The sequence below is a fragment of the Melanaphis sacchari genome, unplaced genomic scaffold (genome assembly GCF_002803265.2).
Source record: "Melanaphis sacchari strain LSU unplaced genomic scaffold, SCAv2.0 Contig11_pilon_pilon, whole genome shotgun sequence".
In the NCBI taxonomy this organism is placed as follows: Eukaryota; Metazoa; Arthropoda; class Insecta; order Hemiptera; family Aphididae; genus Melanaphis; species Melanaphis sacchari.
Genome location: NW_020270469.1, coordinates 2,702,321 through 2,720,284, shown reverse-complemented (window position 1 = coordinate 2,720,284; position 17,964 = coordinate 2,702,321). Strand labels below are relative to the sequence as shown.

General features: G+C 23.9%; 1 protein-coding gene across 1 annotated transcript in view; it reads left to right on the top strand.

The window, feature by feature from the left end:
- Positions 1 to 1,643: 1,643 nt before the first annotated feature.
- LOC112604286 overlaps positions 1,644 to 17,964 on the top strand; it is a gene marked incomplete at its 3' end in the record, with an annotated part of 49,023 nt that continues 32,702 nt past the window's right edge. Inside the window, exon 1 of the mRNA XM_025353252.1 lies at positions 1,644 to 1,734. Within this exon, the coding sequence (XP_025209037.1) occupies positions 1,644 to 1,734 (91 nt within the window). The remainder of the gene's footprint in view (positions 1,735 to 17,964) is intronic.

The window sequence follows — 17,964 nt, the reverse complement described above, 5'->3', positions numbered from 1 at the left end:
ATATTATATATCCAGAGCATAACGTGTTTTTTTTTATCTTGAGAAACGTTAATGGATTTTTAAAAAAATAACAATACCAATAATAAATAACTAAACAATTTCGTACGCGGTCCAAGAAATCGAAAAAGTCAAATCGGTAGAAAATTCCTACGTCACAGCCGCAAAGACTGGGTGATATTTTATTTGTCCCGATATTATTAGTTCTTTTTCGTATATATATAATATGAAACGTGCCCATGATATCCGCTACTCGTACAAATACTCACACACACCCACACACTTACAGATAAACATATATGCACGTTTTGTCCGTGTATAAACGAATCGCCGACAATAAGTTTCAACGGGAAAATATGCCACATGGACCGCCGGTATCTATTTTTCTCGGCGATTTTCATTTCGTATATTTTTTCCATTCGTTTTTGATTGAATGTCGTTCGTTCGTGATTTGGGTACCTTCGAAGGCCTCGAGCTCTTCCAAACCGCTGCCAACACTTCTCGGGGCTAAATGACAACGTGTCGAACGTGAATCGGTTTTGTAATAGTCACTATTCGTCCGCCACTGCACGTTCGTACTTTCGTATTACATCCGCGGCTGCACAACGTGTAAACACACATGGTCTAACTGCATATTATTATTTTACTATATTGAGCAATAATGATTATCGTCTTAAGTCTTGATACAAGCCTCACAGCTGCCGATGAGTGTTAATTAAAAAAAAATAAAAACAATTTATTAGGTTCTAACTTTTTTTAAATTTAACGTTATGCAAAACAGAATTTTATTTTATTTTTATGGATATTATATTATTTTAATAATATAATGTCGTAATAATGTGTTTATAATAATATTTCATTCTCGTCTCACCAACTACCTTAATGTTGGATGTACATTGTTTTCACCAAAATTACCTATTTACTTATGAGAACTTATTGACTGTGCTGGCATTTAATTCCACTGAACTTTTTTGTTTATTGATTTCACTGTCTTACTTATTGATAAACTCTCTAACTCGCTATTTCTAATCAGATATCTTTTTGTTACATTTGCGCTTCACGTGTAATCTCCGTACGTCTTATTTATCTGATCGGCAGATCTCCACATTAAATTTAGTTATAACCCTACTTTCACATTGTAATGAAATATTATAATATCATGTCTTATCATATAAAATAATATTAATACCTCTTAAAGTCGTTATATAATTTACTAAATTTGATCTGAAATCTTTTCAAATACATTTTTGAATTTCCATAAATATTTTACGTTGTATTAACTTCGTATCAATAAGCGTCTTTTACTTTTTGCAAGTATTGAAAGTTTTAAGTATGATAAGATAGGAGTGGCGTTATTTAACCTGGTAAATATTTTGCTTCTCTACATATCAATTCTGTTTGTTTATAATTTAAATGTTTATTAATAAAAAAATTAATTTATATTAAGTTTAACAAAAAAAAAAAAAAAAAAAAAAATGGTTAATGGAAGCATATGTTTAATGGGTTGACACCGTAGTTATAATAATATAATATAAGTAAATTTTGAATTATATTTAATACATTATATCAACTTTAAAAACACAAAAATTAAATGAAAAAAATGTGCTTTTCACGTACAAATAAATATAAAATAGACATTTATAAATATGCTGACGTGTGAAATTGGTGACCATAGGTGTAACATGTTGAGGAAATCACTAGGACCCAGCTACCTGGGCCAATGGAATACTCAATACTGTATGCACGTATAATATGTAATATATACAGATAGGTGTATCTGCAGATTTTTGTTTACATATCGCAACAACTTTATTGTTTCAAGTGTCTCCGGTCCGGTGTGTTAAAAATTAAAACAAAACTCTATAAAAAAAAAAGTCATTATTTTTATTATTATTAATTTATTATTATGTTTTATTTAAATTCAATTATTGTTATCATCGTTTTCCCGATTCGTTTAATTTCACGATTATTGTGTTCAGTAAGTTTGAAAACGGTCATTTGATTAATTGAGACTATTGATGAACAATTATATCATACATCTATAATTTATGAGGTTATTAAATATTTTGCATTATAAATTTATAGCAGCGTTATCTGTTATTATTCCATGCAGGTACTAAAATATGTATGTAATAATTAAATAGTTTCCAAACTTATAAACGCCTGGTATATAATATTATTGCGTTTGTTTTTCACATTTTTTCTCTTTTTACTTGCTAAAATTCGTATTGAATAAAAACGACCAGTCGTGATAATTAATTTCAAAATGATGAGTTACAGTCAGTTATTTGTTTTTATAAATCTGCGTAGATAGTTTAAAAAAATAAAAATCATAAAAAAAAAGTTTAAAGAAAAATATTTGCGTGAAATGTCGACATAATGAAGTTATGCAGTTGTTGGAAATATATTTTCAAAAACGGAAACTAACAATTTGCATACGCACGTATTACGTTGGTATACATATACAATATTTATACATAATATAAAGTGTATCATTTTGTTTGTCAACGTTGCATTCTGGAATGTAATATAAAATAATAAAATTTAACATACTATACCTGACTTAAAATATGTTATTTATTATAAGCTATTTAGTTTTTAGCCAGTTGAATATTATATAATTTTAAAATAAATATAAGTTACAAGTTTTCAATAATTTATGATAATAGCTTACCATTTTAATACATTTACTATGCTGAAACAAAATAATTATTAATGATAAAACATTTCAGTTTACCTTATTTATAATTTAATTGTTATTAATTGTTTTTTTTTTTTAAATTAAATCTATTTTTAAAATCCATAACGCAGACATTAATACTTAAATATAAATATATTCACCACAGCAATGTAATATTGTTTAATGAGTTAATTTGATTAGTTAGAATTATTTTTAATAATGAACGCCTTCATATCATGTAATAACATTAATATAATTTGAAATTGATTTAAGCTTTACGAGTACCTAAATAGTATTTATGTGTTGTAAACTGTAATGCTACACTGACTTTTAATATCCTAAAACTAAAATAATCAAACCCTATTGCTTATAAATTATAGAATATACTCTAGTTTATCAAAATATATTTCAAAATCAGTTAAATGGAAGGTGGAACAAATTAAATTATATTTATACAATAATTTGTAGTATGCTGAAAACGGAGCTCTTTACGTTTATGTATGTAAATAACAATAATTTTTTTTCAGTGTTTTTTTTTTATGTATTCTTCGAACAGACGTTCATAGAAATTATTTCACGTTCAATTAAAATATAAGTTATATCTATTATGAATTTATTGTTTATTAATTTTATTCAACATCCAAAAAAGTATCTACTATGCTATACTAAAATAATAACTAATGATAGCCGTATAAAAAATAAATCTTTTGTGGTCCTGATATCCTTCTTGTTTATTATCATAAACTTATGGAGTTTTTTTACTTAAATAAACTAATCATTAGTTAAAATAATGAGTTTTAAACCAGGGTTTCCATTTTTTTTCATCTTATGCCTCCCTCGTAAATTTTTGAAAATTTCAAACCCCCTCTTTCAATTAGAGATTAGACAACCTTTTTTTTTAGTAAACCTTACAAATATATTTAAAAAAATATCTATAATAAAATGTACAGATAATAACTTATCTATTTTTTCATCATTTTAAAAATAAAATATAAATTAATTTAATAAACAATAATATTATTTTTATATTTTTTGAATACTATTTCATTAGTGTTTTATATAAAATATTGATATTATAAATAATATCAGTTTAATAAGAAATTTTATATTATTTTTTCCCACCAAGTCCATTATCCGTGACAATTTTTTTGGTAATGTACATATAATATATATCAGGGATAGGCAACTGGATGCTCATAGATTGCATGAGACCCACGAGCCTTTTTTATCTGGCCCGTGTTACATTTTTAAATTACATCATACAATTTTAAAGTTAAAAGTTCACATCATAAACAAAATAAATGCTAATTAAACGTATATGTTGAATGACTTTTTTTTTTTGCTTTCTATATTCTGGCCCGTTAAATTGTAATTTTCCAAAAAGTGACCCTCTAGTAATTTTGAGTTCCCCATCTCTCATATATATATAATTTTCCACTTAAAATCGATTTCTTTGTGTGCTTTTTATTTGTAAAAGTGAGGAAAAGTCTGATTTAAATTATAAAATACTCTTATAATTGTTATCAATGGATGTCTGTCAGAAAATTAATTTACTGTTTTCAATTTTACTGATTGTTCAGTGACATAATTATTTTAACAATAAAAATTTATCTTAATTTCAATATTATTATATTTTTTCTATGCAGTATATAAATTCTCTCTAGTTTGAAACCACTGTTTTAAACTAAATAAAAATAAAATACGTATATGTATTTTTAAAAGTATAGAGATTTTGGTTAAACACATATTAAGTTGTAACAAATATATATAATTTATAAATATATGTAATGTTTAAACAATTTTTAATTATCGTAACAACAAGTTATCATGTTGGAATTTACAATAATTAACATTATACATCTCTACAATATTTAATATAACTATTGGTTAAAATTTTAATCCAATTGACTAAGATTAAAATAGTTGAGTTAAGAGTTTCTTAAAAACTATTATTTTATTATTTATAAATATATGTGTGTGTGCGTGTCTGTAAAATGAAGAGGATTTTTAGTTTTGGTGGTGATAAAAAGACAGATCATTATAATAATATGATAAGTAAATTAATCAATTTAAACTTTCTATGTTAATTCTTCACTATCTCAGGTCTTATTAAATATTAAATTACGTATTTAAATGGTGTATTAACTTGTGCAATATTTAATAAGGTTTTATAAAACTAACGAAATATTTTCATAAGTAGAAGTATAGGTACGTATATTTTTTTTCTTTAATGCAAATACCTATTTTTTATAATATACCGTTTAATAATGATTAATGCTTTAAAACTTAATATTATGAACATTGTGTAGTTATGTAATAACATGATATGATATTTATTTGTTCTCTTATTTTTAATAATTTACCGTCAAACAAAACTTCTGCGATAGCTTCAATGATGTAATGTTAATTTTATTATTTTAATAATTGCGTAACGTACATATACTACGTTGACAGACAGAATCATAATAAACATTATACATAATACGTGGTATAAATAATTGACAAAAAGTTTGAAAATTTGACAATCATTGTAGTACAAAATATAATATGGACCAGAATTATAACGTCAAGCTTAATGATTTTTGTTGCACGCGTTTAAACTATAAATGCGTGTAATAATTGAAGAAATAATTGATGATTTTTGTCGACTTTTGTAACATGTTATTGGTAGATGGATGTTGTAATGTATCCCAGATTAGGTACTCCATAATATCATGTTAGTGCATGTTACAGATATTGTTAACAACAATATTTTATAAATGTATTTGACTTAATATGCTATAATCAATATACAATTTTTATTTTGAAAATAAAACTAATAATTATCATGATATTATTACATAATATACGAGTATAAATAAAAAAATAAATAATTAATAAAAGTAATTATTCAATGATTAGGTACCTAGTCAATTAAACAATATACCAGTAATTCTATATTATGTTACACTCTGAACATAAATTATTTTAATACAATTATTATTATCATTATCATATTATTCGCTATCGTTTAGGCTGCACTGACAATAACGATCTAAATTTCTATAAACACATCGTATTCTATTATAAATATTATGAGATATTATGTACTATTAAAATAGACGTGTTGACTCGTTTAAAACATCATACGCGTTTTAGTGTGGACCATTTTATGTCGATGAGATTATTGACGTATTACACGTGTGTCCAGTAGCATAAATCCAAGAGTTAAAAATAAATACTATTTAAATATTATATTCACACGATATAAGTATATTTTAAATTTAATAATAACTTGTAGTATACAACTATTGTGGTAGGGAGAGGAGGGAAGTCTTACATGGGTTTTTATACTTTGAGTAATTAATTAGGTACTCATTTTATCAATAATTATAAAATCAATACAGATTTTATAGATATTCTTTTGATTTAGGCACGAAAAAGTCGGTTAATCATCTGAAATGTTTTTACCTCATAAATGCTAAAAAACAGTTTTTAATTATAACTTTGTTTTGTTTATTCTTAAAAAAGGTAGTCGAAAATTAAGTTTTTATGAGTTATTGGCAACTACACATAGGTTGGTTATATATTTATATTATCGAATTTGATTATTTTAAAATAAACACTAATTTTCTCAAAATATGTAAACATATTTGTGAATTTTTATTTTACATAATTAAAGTCGTTAAAAACTAACAATTTAGAAAAAATTGTATTTTTACTATTTTTTTTTATCATTATACATTTTTTAAGTTCTTACATTTTTAATTTTATGTTTCTAAGAAAAGTATTTTCTTTGAATTTCATAAAATATATAAATCGAATTAAAAAAAAAAATAATAATAATTAGGTAGTTAATATTAATTAAAATGTTGGATTAACAAAGAGGTGAGCCTACATTTTAAGGGTGTACCTCTGTATTACTCTTATTATCAAACTTTAAAATACTTGTAACTAATTAACTACTCTTTCAAAATTAGATTTTTAATTTTTATATACAATTAAAGTATATGTTCCTTGTAGTTTAAAACATTAAGATAGTTTTAAATAAAAGATATATCTTAAGTTACAAATTACCACGATAAAAAAAAATTGTTAAAATATAGGTATGGATATATTTTTGGGATGCACGTAACCTTTATTTTGTAATATTAATGAATTTTGGTTATAAACGTTATGATTTCGAGTTACAATACCTAGATTTCTCGTTGAAACAAATGCATAATATAATTTTATTATCATAGCAGTCACTTTTATTCGTTTTTTTTTTTTAAAATTCTATTTTTAAAATCATATTAATGTTTAGTTTTGTAATCTTTGTAAATAGGAGAAAATATCTATTTCTCTAATGTTAATTTTTAATTGGTTATTCATTGATATTTTTCTTTTAAAAACAGTTGTTGTATGATGACTTTCCTCGTATGAAAATAATAACGTTTATAAACGTTAAGACTTTTCTCAACGATGAGTTTTATATATTCATCGTTTACCATTGAAGAATTATACAGCGTACATACACTGTAAATATAGTGTCTTCATTTTATTCAAGTCCAACACCGTGACATACATTTTCTCCGCAGTGAGTGTATGTACAAATATAAACGACGAACATGCGTTCACACATACGCGCGCACATATTTTCTTCAGAAAATCATCTCCGTGATGCGTGTTCACAGTAGACTGCACACGAATGTCACGCTTGTTTATAGACACACAGAATACTTGTCTGAACACTAATAATATATATTGTATATGTTGTAAACAAACATGTACCTACCTATATGAATACTAGTGCATCAAGACCACTTAATTTTGGTAAATTTATGTTTAACTAATCTATAATATGGATATATGTTATCTTTTTTTATATAAAATAATATATTTATTGTACTGATAACGGTTAGTTTTAAAATATATTTATATAACATAACACGATAATACGTATAAATATCTCCGTCAGCATAGATTTATTTGAATTTAGGAGACATGGAAGAAATTTTTTTCAAACAAGAAGATAAATTTACTCCCTATTTATGTATCATTTATTGTAATAATATTATTATTAGAGATTTAAAATTGCATAATTATATTTTTTCATTTCAACAAAAAATAAAAAGATGTGTTCATCTCTTTTTTTTTTTTCATTGAATAGGTGAAAAATAGGTACCTATTTTTATAATAAAATATTTTTATTTTTGCAAAGAGAAAATAAGTCACAAAAAAAAAAAAAAAAAACAAAAAACAAAATAGAATTAAATATTAAAATTAATAGTTTAAAATATAAAACACTCGCCAAAATATTAAGGGGAGGTTTGGGAAATATTTGAATGGAATTTAGCCTCTAGGAGTACTCTCCCCTTTTGGTCTTCTTATTTATGTATTCAAGAATGCGTTTTTCCATGTAAAACTCAGTTATTTAAACTATGGTATTAACGCATCTGCGTTTATTTTCAAAGTGTACTGTTTTACATGGGCACATGATGTATTACATGAAATGTGTAATTTACGTTTGTATATGCCAATCAAGCGGCACGCAAGAATTATATAGCCACGACCTCCCTCGCAGTGTGAAAGCGACCTTTACTGACTAAAAAATATTGTACAAAATATAATACTTTTTAGCTAATACAAGTGACGTACACGACATGATTTTTTTTTTTAATATTAAATAAATATTTACTAAAAATATATGTCGATTTTTAGAAGTGAAATTTACCAAATCCTAAGATGATGGAATGATGTTCATTTTTTTTTTTTTTTTGTAGTGTATCATGAAAATACTATTAATAAACATTTTAAAATCTCAATCAAAGCGTATTTAAAATTAATTCAACATTTTTTAGTATACACGTCAAAGAACTTGAGTTACGAGTTTTACAGGGTTTCCGTAGGTTTACATAATAAAAGTTTAAAATTTTTAGTCCTTCAATTTAACCGTAATCGTTTCTGTTTTATATTTTAAGAGAATTTTTAGTCGAAATACCATACATATAATTTCATATTTTATTTTTAATAAAAATGTCAATACCACAAACCTTTTATTATCAATAATGCATTATATATCGTCATTTTATAAATAATAAATCAATACAAACAAAATGTAATGCTAATAAGTATATTTTTATGGTCACATAAATATTATTCATAAAACGGTTTAATGTATAAATGTATAAAGTATATACTACGTTATAATACGTATACAATAAATTATGTTTAAACTAAACAAATTGTAAAAATGTACACTTATAAATAATTTTGTTACTATATTATAATATAAATAAATAGTAAATAACAGACCAATTTCTCAAATCATTTTTTTTTTCACTTACAATATTATTTATCGTTTCTTTAAAATGTATATTACTAATCATGTAGTCTAACTTATGTTTAACGAACAATATCAAACCTTAAGTGGTTACGGTTGTATATCAGAAATTTTTTTTTAAGTATTAAATTAAAATTAAAATTTTGCATTTAAAAAATTTTAATCCAACCATAAGTACTTAACATACGAATTACTAGCAAATATTCTAAAATAATGTGCAAAAATACTTAGCGAACAGTATTTATATATTATCTTCTTAAATGAGTGAAGTAGTTATTATGCAAACTACCAGAGATATAATCAAAAGATGCAATGTTTAAAAAATTAGTTTAAGTTCTTAATATATTTTCCATAGTAAAGTTATATGAAAGTTCATAATTTTTCATTTACTATCCTACTAAGTTACCAGATTTTACGACCTTATTAAGGGCTAGATGTTTTAAGCCCAGATGACGATGAGTAAAATGATTTAATCAATGTAAAAATACTTAAGACTCTATCATTAAAATTATTAATTTAAAGTTTAATTATTGATGGATAAATAATATTAGATAGATTATCTGAGTTGCAGAATAAACCAATATGATATAATATAGTATATATACAAATCGGCAACGCTGTATCTATTGATTTTCTTATGTATTTTATCGTTGATATCAATATTATAAAAGTATATCTACAAACTTTCTTCGCTTATAGCTTAATTATTTTTTTTAATTTTGCTTTTATCTATTAAAATTGATTTTACCATACTTAGTTCAGAAATAAATGATATAATATTAATACAGAACAATTGTTTTTTATTTAAAATTTAAATATAATATCAATGTTTATGTGTAATATTTAAATTTTGAATAAATAACTCGATGATATTAAAATATTATTACATTGTTGTTCTATTGTTTTAATGCCTATAGTTAAGTAGTTAAAAATAATATACTATATATTTAATTATATATATATATATATATATATAGGCATATTATAATATTTATTTATAATATAAAATAAATATTTAAATTAACAATTGAAATGTATGATCTTTAAACTTAAATATCTTTAAAGAATATGAATTAATTAATATATCATATAAGCACATTTCTATTAAACTATTTTAACAACGTAGATACCTAATTATGCTCCATTTTCTGTACAAAATATAATATTATGTTTTAAGATCTATTTCAAGTACTCAATAAAATTTGTTTTTTAAATAATATAATAAAATTAATTATAATGCAATTTAACGTGAGTAATTATAATGTAGAAATCTACATTTATTAATTTTGATTACAATAAAATTGTTATAAAATAATTTTCATACAATACGACTAAATATCAAATTTTTAAATTTTATTAAAAACCAAACCAGTATTATAACTTTTGATATAAGCACAAAGTTCGTTTTGTATTCGTAAATTAATAAAGTGTTATGATATTAAATTATATAGTATTGGTAATATGCACGAGAAAATACCGTTATTTTTCACATTATATCGATAATAGATATTTAAATACGAAGAAATGTATTAAATGGCGGTATGTATTTTTTAAATATTAATGTATTATATTAACAATCCTTATCGTCCTTATCGTTCATTATTATTTTATTATATAACCTAATTAAAAAATAGTTTACATTTCTAATAGATTTAAACGATAAGCATATTTTAAAAAATGCATGACAACCATAAATTACAATTTTTTGAAAATTACATTAAACTTTACGTAATTTGAATATACGTTTTAGATCGGCTTTAAACGAAAATGTAAAACATTGATCTTAAATGTATACAATATAATATTATTATCGACTCGCATTTTAATTTATTGATAGTGAAGTTTTTAGGTGGAATTTCTGACCCTATTTATATTTTATCGTTTTATCTTGAATGTAAAAAATTATAGTCTATTAGATTTTATATAAAACACGAATATAATATTACAGTAATATAATATGAGCACTAAGTTAGATATCAGAGATTATTATGACAAAATATCTAAGTATAAATAAGTAGAGAAGAATTTAGCTGCCACCAGTACGGATACTTTGCCGAAGGCGTGTTAAATATTTGATTTTAATAATTTTAAACGTTGGAATCCGACATTATATTTCAACAAAATATGGCGCTCTTTTTGGTTTGTCTTTTTAGGGATATATTTCTGCTATATTTGATGATCTAAAATGTAATTCATTTTTCATACTGGTATTATATTGATTGAGAAATATTAAACAACGGTGATGAAAACACTTCAAACTATTTGAATTCATTTTACACTATTATCATTCGTTACAAATTCCAATAACACTTATTATTTTTGAATATTATGAGTTTTTTGGTTTATATAATAATAATTACTTATAGTATTTCGGATGTATGCACATAAATGAAACGAATTAAAATGACAAATTGTTAGCCGACACGAAATGGTAGCGTGTTAAGTATGCGTTATATTAAATCTAAATGCGAAATATCCAAAAATAATAATTAACTTATATTTTAATTTATAAAAAAAATTATAAAACTACACTTATTGTGTTGAATTGCGTATAATGATACGTTAGCAAATTGATGATATTCCTGTACCGTGCCAAAACTATTATGCCTAAGTTATTCAATTAATCACATAGCACTCTTATTAATACCATAATTTCTCACATTATGTTGAATCTCATTATCGTCAAAATCTGATTAAATTTATGAATCTATAAAACAACAACTTAACAAAGCCTATTAATATTTAACTTAAATTTGTTTTGTTGAATATTAATTATGTAGCCGATATAGCTGATACTGTATTTAAACTAAAATGGATTGTTGAAGATAAAACGTTTTTTGCGCACTTTGTCATGGTTATTTTTAAAAAAAATTGTTATAATTTATTTATGATGATTGTGTTTTATATATGATCAAGTAGAAAAATTTGGCTGAATATATACGTATTTTGAAGTCAGAGTCCATTTTCTTTCTCTGTGACTCTTTATTTTTAGTAAATAGTAAATACGATCAATTGAATTATCCACCAAGTTCTATTTCCACTGAACCCACTTAAAAAGAACCAACGTCTTTTCAAAAAAAAATAAAATACAACATCACATATATCTATAACCACAAAACTTTTTACGCTGAGCAATAATTTACTCTTCCTATCTGCGCTACCGACAATATATGCGAACCTATTTTTATACTTCGTGATTTTTTTATCGACTAAACAAAAGTAAAAGTCTAAATATTTTATTGAGTCGGCCAGTTAGTCTAAATCTCATTGGTTATGAATGTTTAATATCATTTGAAAATATTTGCAGGGAGGACACTTCAATTTATGAGAAAACCGGGCAAACATAATTTATTATAAATTAAAATATAATATAATATGTACACAACACTTTGAAAGCAACGTAGCGTTTCACGTAAATTGACCAATAATGCTATATCAATCTGGAATATGTGTCTGCTGGCTATAGGTGGAACTACATTTTGTGGAGCTTTGTGTCGAATCCCGTTCGTCTAGACCCTTTGTGCCCGGGGAATCGCGGAGCGTATATCACTTACTCACTATTTCAATAGCTCTGCAAACAGCAATCAAATCCTTCTGCGTATACTCAAAACTATAGTAAAATTAATTTACGTTCCAATGTATACCAATGGATGGCTATCGTTAAAAAGAGAATTTATTCAATTACAGCTTTCGTTTGACTAATCCACGGTGAGTCTAAAAAAATTAACAAATAAACGACTTTACATGATTGGTAAAAGAAATTTAATAATATATTTAATTGGTCGGTTGGGGAATAATTTCATACACACAAAGAACACTGTCGTATACACTGCAGTGCGTTAACATGAGACAAGTATATGTGTGTTAAGCGACTAAGAGTTATGTGAGCAAGTTTAAATAATGATCATTAAATTAGTTGTGACTATATGTAAAAACAAGTACCTACTCAGTGAAATTGCTGGAAACACGAGATACAGGTATATGTGTGCTTGGAAACGATTAAATATCGTTGTTAACACATTGTTTTTACATTTTTGTTGTGTATAATTGCGTGTTCAAGTAAAATATCATTAAACGTAAATAATTTTTTTTTAAAAAATACCATTAACTAAATATTTTTAATTTATACATAACGTGTAATTGTATTATCTCATCAAAGTAGTTTTAATACAAATTATGTAGAAACGTGTCTCTAGAATTTTATATTTTAACTATTATTTATTAGGTCCTTAAATTTTATTTGTATTATTATACCTTGCCTGAATTTTATTTATTTCCAAAATATTCATTTAAAAATGAAACTTACTCAATATTCAGACGTGATCATATGACTTATGTTGACAAAGTTATTATGAATATTGAAAGTTGGGTACTTTTTTTTTTTACACTGTTTTATTAGATTTCGGTTAAACATAATTCAATTTAACCATTTTCTCGTTATAAATTTTTAAATAATAAATTAATATAAAATACATTCTGATATACTCGTATATAATATACATTTAAATTGTTGAATATATATGCATAAGTAATAACTATAGATCTAGCAATGAATTGTATTACATTAACCTTCATGAAATAATATTAATGCATATAGCATTAAATTTATTTAAAATATAATATTAATATGTTGGTACACGATAAATTATTTAAGTGAATAATTTAATAAACTTAAGATTACATTTTAAATTAGTATAGAATCAAACACATTATTTAATAACATAGATATAAAATAAAGCACAATTTTCAAAGTTATGAAAAAAAATCAAACAAAAAATATCAAAAATTCGTAATATAAAATTATATTAGGTAGATTCATATCAATTTTAAAAATATATGATAGTTAATATAAATAATCTGATAAAGATATTGATCATTTTAATAGAATAATAAATTATAAATATTTATCGTAATAATTATATAACTGTGTTTTTTATTTTTCTATATTTTCCTATAAATTTTTATTTTTGTATTGTAAATTTTATACCTGTGCTAATTATTTATATAAGAACACAATTAAAGTACCTATAATATTAAAAATGTATAAAACGTTGTAAAGTATAACTTATATTATAATGTAAATTACATACGTTATATAAACTATGAAAGGGCAAATAAGTCATAATTCATATCATAATGAATGTAATATATATATACATATAAATTGTTACACCATGATGTTTATATATAATATACACGTTTATGTAAATTGTGTAATATATAAAATATTCTAATATTATTTCAATGTAACATTATTTATATTTTAAAAACATTCTATATTACACGAAATTAAAAATATCAAGAGTTAACATTAAATCATAAACAAATGTACACCAACTTCACATAAAAACTAAAAATGTCAATTTAAATTCTATAATGAATACGTTTATAAAAATGTTTATCAATAATAATAAATATAAGATCAATATTTAATTTCTTGTACATAAGTTCATTGATAAATATTTATTTGAAAGTATGGCCATCAACTACACAATAGGGGGAAAAAAATAAGCAACGTCAACAAAATTCAAACTATTCATAATCGCTAAGAAAATTAATTAATTCCCCTATATATTATATGTATAATATATCTAATTATACAATTAATTTGGATCTCATATTGGAAAGCCAAGCCATTTTACAAGCGTATCTATAGTCGCACAATGGGTTAACAAGCTTTCAAAATTAATATTATTTTTTTGCATGAATCATAGAGCAAAAAAATTTATTTCTAAAATTGACATTGTTTTTTGTTATTGTTTATCAGATATATAAAAAATCATTTACATAAAAATGTATGGAATTTATTTATTTTAAAGACATTTTCAATGAAATAGCTATTCAATTTATTAATAAAATAAATCAAATGTATTATTTAAAGTTTTAAGTTTAAAATTATTCATTGTTATCATTATCATTATCATCATCGTCGTCATTATCATCGCTATCACCATCATTAACATTGAAAAGAGATCGGGAAAATTGGCGATTTTAGTAATGCAAGTGTTTCAATTGGCATTCATAGTGTTTTTTCTTGGAAAAATTTCTCTTATTTTAATTTGCTAGATTTAAACTCAATAAAAACAAATTGATTATATTTATTTTGGTTTTTTCATGACAGCATTTCTTAGAGTTATGCTCTAGATATCTTTTAAAATCTTTATTTTGCACTTTTTGGGCTTCTATTTAGTCCACTATTCTATTGGCAAGAAAGCAGATTTAATCATTTCTGGCTCATAAATAAAGAATTTGTGTATCGTGGGTGTAATATTGTATTATGGATACTTTTCAACAAAATATTTTGCAGTTTTATAAGTGTATTTTTATTTTATGTTAACTTCTACTATTATTACTATATGTATTTTTTTTTTTTTATTAATTCTTTGTCTAATTTTGTAGTTTCAACAGAGATTTCTGAATTTTGAAAAAAACGCCTGGCCTTGTTGCCTTTGGAATTTCCAAATCTTGGTTTGGGTTTATACACAAGTGATCTTAATTTTTCTTTAAATTCTTTTTGGATTATTAGTTGAAACAATTTTTTTCTTAAATTTATATATTTTTATTTTAGTTTTCCATTGCTTGAGTTGTAATTTGTAGGATAAATAGAAAAGGCGTTTGAAAAAACGAAACCACTCATGTAAAACTAATAACCTAAAAGATAAAATTGTCAGTTTTTATATCTTCTTTAATTGCTTCATCAATTATATTAAATTATTTCGATGTTGCACCACAAAAAAAAATCATTTACGGGTTGATTTCGTATCTGTGAGAGCATTACACATTTTCCTATCAACCATCGCTAAAACCAAATTGTATGGTACAATAAATAATTTATTTTTAAAAGTTACAGTACTGTATATTCATTTATTTATTTTACTGTGAAGTTTTCTTTTTTAGCTATATGTTTTTGTAGATTTTTTATAAACTTAATTTGTATAGGCCTAAAATATCTATCTAATGCTGAACGTAGGTTTTACCATATAGTTTTGTCACCATTTACCAAACGAAGTTGAACTATACTTGTAATAAATACAGCAAAATCATTGTTTTTATGATTATAAACAGTTTGTGTATATGAACTATGTCTAGAGCTACCACTAAAGTCTTATTTTGAATATAAAATAAAGTTATTCAACTCTCGTTCTATCAACCTAAAATAGCAAAAATGAGTACAAAATATTAGAAACATAGTTTATTGTTATAGTATGGAAATACTATTGATGACATTTTCTAAAAAACTCTTTAAATAATAATTAGTCGAATTACACTTGACTCAAAAGCCTCCAAAAAGCAAAAAAGTATTTTTTTCTTATGAAATTGGTATGCGTCGTCAGTTGTTTTAGTCAAAAGCTATTTACACGAAATGGGGGAAATATGGGCAATATTTTTTATTTTTTTTTTATTGTGATGTTATAATTATCTATCAAGTATTATATTTTGGAATTATAAAAGCTTGGAAAGAATTGAAAGTGAACTAAAATTGTATATCGTTTTTGAGACGCTAATATATATATTCATAATTTAGTAACATATATTATGTTTAAAATTATAATTCTAAGTTGAAAAAAAAAATTGTTACGTAAATGATTTGTTGCTAATGGTCCATACTAAAAAAATAAAATTCAATAAATAAAAGTCACTAAGTCATAGAAAATATATTTCAAAAGTTAAAGGTATTGTTTATTTTTATATTATAATAAATAGCGGACCTATATTATGAAAGTTATAACTAAATCAATTTAAACCACATTACGTGCATGAAACCAGTTTCCAATTCAGTATTAAATTTTCTATTGATACATATTATAATTTGATAAGTTAAGTTAAATTCGGTAATTTTATTTTTGGAAGTTTTCGATTTCATTAGCCCTACTGTGAATCGTCTAATCTACTAACTCAAATCTACTTGTCGATAATTTCGCAGCCTCCACATTTTTCAGTTTCAAGATGTTTTAAATTTAAATCACGACGTGATTGGTTAGATTTATAAATATAATAGTAAATACCAATTACAAATTAAAAAGTTTAAATTAATATAAAAATCAATCTATGAAGTGTCATTAATCATATTTTCACTAATTTATACATGTATTTGGTAATATATTATTTTTATATTTAACGTATAATCTATCCGTATTTTATACTATATTATGTGGATTGTAAATTTCTTATAAAAAAAAAGACTGCTCGATATTTTGATAAATTCATTTATTTTTCTGAACTTAAGACTATTGTTTATTAAGACAAAAATAATGGTTATTCCGCAATGAAAAAGTGGTGATTACATAATCGCTTTTAACCGTATGGTAATGTACTATTTCATCATAATGATCGCTCTGGCATTGAGTTGGTAGAGAAGTGAGATCGGTTCGAGGGTTCTAACTTCAGCGATGCGGAATTCACAGCTATTGTAGTGGCCAAATACCTTAAGCTGCAGTAACACAGCTCATCCACTTATTTGAAATCAACGTCTAAGTACAAAAAAACATAAATTACGATTATAGGGTATGTGTCGTTAACGATTTAATGATTTTTAAGTAAACAGACAGTTATAACAAAAGATTAAATAAGACAAAAAAATATATAAAACATTGTTGGTTTATAATTAAATATACATTATTTACAAACGATCCACAGCTTAAGACCAACTTCTTTTTTTGTGAAATATTTAGATGTTTAGTGTCAAAATTTGGCTTAAACCACAATATTATTACACGTAACCACTTATTAAACATAGTTATGCCGTGAATAGGTAACTTGCATAATAACAGGTAAATATTTTATCTGTATACCAATGATTGATAAAAATATATACAACTTAGTGTATGATTTTAGAAGTTTGTACGGAATGATAAATAATCGATTAATAGCTAACCATAAAATCACAATTGTTAGCAATCATTTGAACAATATTTGAATTACTTTACTTACATAATCGTATTTTTTTTTTTTTAACATAAAATAATAGAAGTACTCAAACATA